This window comes from Symsagittifera roscoffensis, chromosome 7, assembly GCF_963678635.1.
Source record: "Symsagittifera roscoffensis chromosome 7, txSymRosc1.1, whole genome shotgun sequence".
NCBI classification, from domain to species: Eukaryota; Metazoa; Xenacoelomorpha; order Acoela; family Convolutidae; genus Symsagittifera; species Symsagittifera roscoffensis.
The window spans coordinates 58,706,928-58,713,181 of record NC_087068.1 but is presented as its reverse complement, the minus strand read 5'-3'; the positions used below and the strand labels follow the sequence as shown (position 1 = coordinate 58,713,181).

Below are 6,254 nucleotides of genomic sequence, written 5' to 3'. Positions count from 1 at the left end.
ATTTCAATGGAAAAAAGATCCAATTAACACCCTCCTGTCACGTATAGATCCAGCAAAACAATAGAAACATCATTAGAAAAAAAATCGAAAACGAAACCAAGTTGATCTGGAAAAAAATTGGGATTGAAACTAATACTTGGCCTTGGTGCGACAACTAATTAATCGCACTAGGCTAACCATGCTTACTTCGTCCTAACGTCTTTCACGGAACTTACATCAGATCAGGCGAAAAGGCTATTATGTAACTTTGATCTATTAGGAGGGTCATATTAGTCAAATTTTTCCTTTTCAGCTACGAATAGGTAGCGTGAGAACTTGGTAAAGAAAAACTTGATAAAGAAACTCAAAAAAATTATATTCCGATTGTTAATTTGGTTGTTTTACGGGAAGATAGTTAACTTGATCCTTTAAATTAAGAAAAATTAGGGAGATTATTTAAATTTTGTGTGCGAAGTCCCCCTGCTTAATTTGAAAGTACACTTCAGAACATTAAACTTACATTTGAATTTGAAACCAGATCAGACTTTCTCTGATATTCCGACTACGCATTTCGGTTTGAAATTTTAAAAGACGGAAAACTTGTTGATGACTATCGCAACGTGGCTCAAATATCATTACTCATTCTCAACTATCTGATTATGTTGGATTACAAGGAAGCGAAAGATACATGTTCTGATATATATAATGTAAAAGCGGGTTAGTTTTAATGGCATGTGTTTAATCAACCGAAGGCTCACAAAACCAAATAGCCATTCGGAATAGAGGATTTTTTTAAAATTCAGCTCGAAGAGAATAACAAAGAACAGATACGGATCAATGGCTGTAATTATTATGTAGAAAAATTGAGTAATTGCTTGAGCAACAAAAATTTCGAGAGCATTTTGAAAAAGTACTTCACGAATTAAATTAAACATGTCGATACTTTTGTCAACAAGTAAGGAGCCTTCAGTTGTCTCGGCCATACCATCAGCAAACAAATCAAATTGAAACGTGAAAAGTCATGTTAGTGAGTGAATTTGTAAGCTTAATCTTCGATTAATTTACAAATAGCGAATACAGTAGTCCAAATACAAATACAATTGAATCCATTAATTATCATAAAGTAAAAACAGATATACCCTTGAACCCAACTTGGAACAATCGTCCTGATATTTCAACGAGTACGATTGAAAATGAAACGAGTTGTTTACGAATTTAACTGCAGCAGTTGGTTAATTAATAATTGGTTAACAGCCATTAGGAGAGAGAATTTGACCAAGAGAAACAATATGACCAGTAAACTGCAAAGATTCAGAATGAGGTAATTGACTGGAATACTGCTGTAAACTTTGGCAGAGAAAAACTACTTGCCGGTTGTGCGCATCAAACTTAAATCTCATCCTTTTTTCATAACCAAAATCCACGCAAAATTGATGCTTTTCCCTCTGACAATATTTCAATTGAACAAACTTTGCTCAAACCTTGTTTTTTTCTCTTCTCATAGTGGTACAGTCAAGATCAGGGATTTTGGAATCAATTTCAGCATAATAATAAACAATTTCGAGGTTGAACATGAATCTTTTCGTGAGTTCTGATTTTAATTTTTCGAACAGTCTCAACGGCGACAGCAAATCATCCGAAAAGATCCAAAATAGACACTACTACACAAATCCACCTTTGCCAAAACAATTTGTCAAATCAAAGCACTGCTTTTTGAAGCGTCTCTGCAAAATTTCAAAGAGCTATACCTTGCAAACAACTAGTAAAAGAGCACTACTTGAGAGTAAAGGGTGGTTACAATTTACAGGTTTCAAACACAAAATACAGCTGCTGTAAGAATATATGAAGCATTTGACGATTTGAGTGATTTCAGCTACTTGATTATTATCCATTGTTGTGTTGTGCTTTGTCCGGTGATTGATTGACCGCAACAGTTTTGGCAGTGGTTGATAAGAATCCACAGCCCCCTAAACAAGTGTGGTATGAGCATAAACAACAGTAGCCGCTTCAATCTCCCAAAAATAACATCATTCGCTTCCCTATTTTTCTCACTCAATTAAGTTCAGATCAAATGATAAGAGCAATAAATTCAAATCACTGTCGAAACTTTAAGGAAAAGCTATGTTTCGCCACTTCCACGAATAGGACAAAGATCAATTAATTGAAAAAATCTAGCGTAACTTTGGAAGTTATAATTGAAGACCAGATTCACTTCTTCTCTCGGAAACCAAAAGGAATTTAGCAGTCATTTTTGGAGGCCGCATCTGCCACCTCCGAGAGTAACCTGAGATAACCATCTTAGGGTCGACATTTTTAATTTAGAGAGTTTTTTTCTATTAAAAATCATAAAAACGACATCTCGGAAACTTAAAGCATCTGGGAGACATCACCCCACCATAGGGTCTAGACAATGAAGTTTTTTTAGAAACTTCTTTTTAAATCTGTTTTTCGAAAACTTTTAGTTCCATTTTAGGTCCTTTTACGAAAGTTTTGACCTAAAAAAACTGTGCTATTACAGTTTACTGTTCAAAGAAGCTCTGAAATATTCTAGCGAAAATCGACGAAAAAAGCATGTCAAAAAATTTATTTAAGGAGAGTTTTCAGGTGATGCGGGAGCCAAATCTCAGAGGAAGGGGTACAACTGCTCTAAAAAATCTGACCCTGTTCCTACCGACACTTCTGATTGCATAATTTCATATCTTGTCAGTACTCTTTGATATATATTTCAGAAGTTCCTCTAATTAAACGCTCACCACCAAAGTAATCTTCTTAGGCCTCCGTGGCCCCCTTTTCGCCACTGGTCGGTGTCATCTGGATTGCATTGTCTGCTTTCTCTGGTACCAGTTTGAGCCACTTCTGGAGGAAAAGGGTGAACTTCTCAACTATCTGCGGAATGTAGATTATCCTCAACTTATCTTCCCAGACTACAAATATGAAGTAAACTGGAATAGCCGAAAGAGTCATAAGAAGTCCCATGACAGTGGACATTGGGTCCGCTTTGATCGAGAGCAACAGAACTAAAGTGCAGATAAGAACAAACGCAATCGGCATCACGATCGGAAACTTTATAGGTCGTTCCAACTCGGGACGCTTAAACCGCAAGAATATCAGCACACACACTGCGAGCTCGATTGTGAAATAAAACACGAAACTGAAATAGTTCAGAATTGATCCGATATCGTCCGGCAAGCACATCAAGCAAGAGATGAAACCGGTAAGAAACACGGATGGTATCGGAGTCTTGAAGTCCAGATTTATCATGGCCAGGAACTGCGGCATCTGTCGATTCTTGGCGCCTGCAAACGTCAATCGGGATCCGGTCATGATGCTTCCATTGACTGCACTGAAAGTTGAGCACGCCACCAGTATTGGCATGATCCAGGAAACAGGACCCAAAAACTCATCAGCAAAACTGATTCCGACAGCACTTGACGCTTTCATTTCCTCGGGAGACATTGCAGCAAAATATGCAACATTGGCCAGGACGTAGATAACAGTGACGAGAGGAAGCGAAATAATGATTGCCAATGGAAGATTTCGATTGGGGTTCACAATTTCGTCAGTCATGAAGTTGAGGTAGTTCCAGCCTGCATACGCAAACATTCCACTGTAGAAGGCCATTGACAAGTCAAACGGGTTCCAAATAGTTCCTTCAAATGCACCTTTGTAGTTCTGGGTCTGCCCCTTGAAGATCATATGAAATGCGCCTGTAACGATAATGAGGACAAGAGAGAGCACCTTGGCTATCATGAAGATATCGTTGATCCAGGTGCTCACTTTGACACTGACGCAATTGATGAAGGTGATGAGGAAGATGCAAGCAAATGCGAGGCACAAAACGGCTGTTTTGGTGTCTTCCGGCGAGCATCCCAATTCCAGGTGATCGGCGATAGGCTGCACGATGTATTGAGCAAAGGTAAGAGACACGATAGCTTGCGCAGCCGGCCTAATCACTAATACCGTTACCCACATTTGCATAAAGGCCATTAACGGTCCGAATGCTTCGTATATATAGGCATACTCTCCTCCCGATGCTTTTATGGTCGTCCCCAGCTCAGCGTAGCAAAGAGCTCCTAAGATAGAGTAGAGTCCACAGAGGGTCCAAAAGACTAAGGACATTCCCACTGATCCGCAGTTTGTCAGCACTCCAGTCGGGGAAATGAAAATCCCAGAGCCGACGATGTTGCCGATGATAATTCCGCATCCGTTGAGCAAACCCAACCGCTTCTCAAGCCCGACTTCTTCTCCCTCCGTCATCTTTATTGAACTCCTGTGGTGTAGACTGAGTTAATTTAGTTGGTAGTGTGGGCTATTATTTCGTTCAGTGAGTAGGAGCTGAGATGCGACCAATTGAATTTCAAGCGCCGCTCAATTACTACCCTGAAATTATGATGTTTAAACACGTGACGTATTGCGGAAATGTATTCCTTTAGCCTCAATACCGTATGTATACAGAGGTAGGAAAATAAAAGAGCAAAAATTGAAGGGTTTATATTTGGTTGCTTGGAAAGGTACAATGGAGGGATGCGTGTCAGAGGCACGGTCTGTGATTAGAATAGTGTGGTAAGTAAATGGTACATTGCTAGCTTAGAAGATTAATTCTGGTGCTACTTTCTTATCAGAGAAGAGAGAAACTGAGCTCTGACTGACTAGAGATAATAACTACAGTAAATGTATTGTTTTTATCCAACACACAAAATGAATTCATTTCAATTTGAAGAGGCAACACTACTGTGACAACTTCTAGATAGATACAAAATAATAACTAATAACAATTACAGTCACTCTTTAAAATAACAAAAAAAACTGTCAAAATTGGCAAACGAAAACCTTATCTATTCAGAAAACATAACCCAGAGTATCAAAAAAGGTTTAATGATCCGATTCTGCTGAATGGTTTATTGAATCCGAATCTGTTGGAAAATCCTTCAAGATAAAGACACGAGTAAACTTAAATGTTCACTCTTCTTGCGATACATAGATTCATCAAAGTCATGAAGAACAAAAAAAACATTGAGTGTGTGCCTATGTCTGTGTGCAAGGGCGGATCTAGGATTTTCACGAGAGGGGGGGGGGGGGGAGGGCGAATTGTCAAAAAATTTTCGACAATTTTGTCGAGCTTTATTGCTTTATTGAGGTGGACTAAAATGATTTCCCGAGCGCTACCAAAGCACTAAAAAGACCCTGTTTTGGCTAAAATTTTCTGCGCCGAAGGCAAAATTTTGAAAAAAAAACAGGCCAAAAAAGGCATTTTTAGGCACTTTTAGGAAAATTTGCACCATAAAATCGCGTTATTTTTGGGCGCACGCTCCTACTCAAAACTAATAAAAATTGGCGCCAAAGGCGCATTTAGAAAAATTTCAAGGTCCGTCAACCAAAAATGGATATCTCAAATTAGTACAAAGGGGAGACGCTTTGGGTTGACAGGTGGTCGAATCCCTGAGGGCGGGTGGTCCGCCTCCCCCTAAATCCCCTGGTGGGTGTGTGTGTGTGTGGACTTTAGAACCCTCTTGATACTCGGTGACATTGAATATATCCAGTGCAAAGTGCGAAAGCGATCATTTTTTCGGGGATTGTCTGCAATGGAGTTAACTTAGTGTGTGTCCAAATGATGTATGGTAGCTGTGGCTAGGGGTGGGTGTGCTGATTTAAGACACTTTAGGGGTAATTGTGCTGTTGTTTTTGCCACTTCCAGAGAGTAGTATTCGCAAAGGGAATCAGGAGATTGTTGAAATCTGTAGTTTCTGTTTTCGGGGCGAAATTTCTACATTCACACTCAGCTTAAACAAACGCTTTCTATTTAATAAGAGAGTCAGGTCTTCTTCGTAACAGGCTTTTCGGTGTGTTGAGTTCCGTGGAGATTCTGTCTGGCATCTCTTTGCGTTTTTTCCGCGCAGAACGGCTTCTTTCGGATGCGTATCGTGTAGTAATTGGTTTACTCTAGTCCCTGTGCCAGTCTGATTTGAAAGTGTTATCTCCACGAGCCATCAGCCTAGGCGTAGTTTCTTCTGCTGCCAGATTCCGCAGGTGCAAATCTTTTGAAATCAGAATCTTTTGAAATCAGAATCTTTTGATAACTTTTGAAATTCACAGATGCCAAGCTGCACTTTTTAATGGTAAATAGATACTTTTTCACTCACAAAAAACAGATCAAGGATTCCTTTTTTGGTAGAGTTAAAAACCGAAAACCTTACGATATTCAACGTTCGCAAACACTTGATCTCCGAAAGTAAGAATTAAGGAAGTTTAGTACTAGACGAGAAACAAAAAAAATA

The 6,254-nt window shown here is 39.2% G+C and overlaps 1 protein-coding gene across 1 annotated transcript; it reads right to left on the bottom strand.

The window, feature by feature from the left end:
- Nucleotides 1-1,011: 1,011 nt before the first annotated feature.
- Nucleotides 1,012-4,652, bottom strand: LOC134850993 (large neutral amino acids transporter small subunit 1-like). Its single transcript, XM_063866858.1, has 2 exons — nucleotides 2,733-4,652; nucleotides 1,012-1,946 (listed from the first exon to the last, which is right to left on the bottom strand). The coding sequence occupies exon 1, from the start codon at nucleotides 4,234-4,236 to the stop codon at nucleotides 2,749-2,751; it is 1,488 nt and encodes a 495-aa protein (XP_063722928.1). The 5' UTR covers nucleotides 4,237-4,652; the 3' UTR covers nucleotides 1,012-1,946; nucleotides 2,733-2,748.
- Between the last annotated feature and the right edge of the window lie 1,602 nt (nucleotides 4,653-6,254).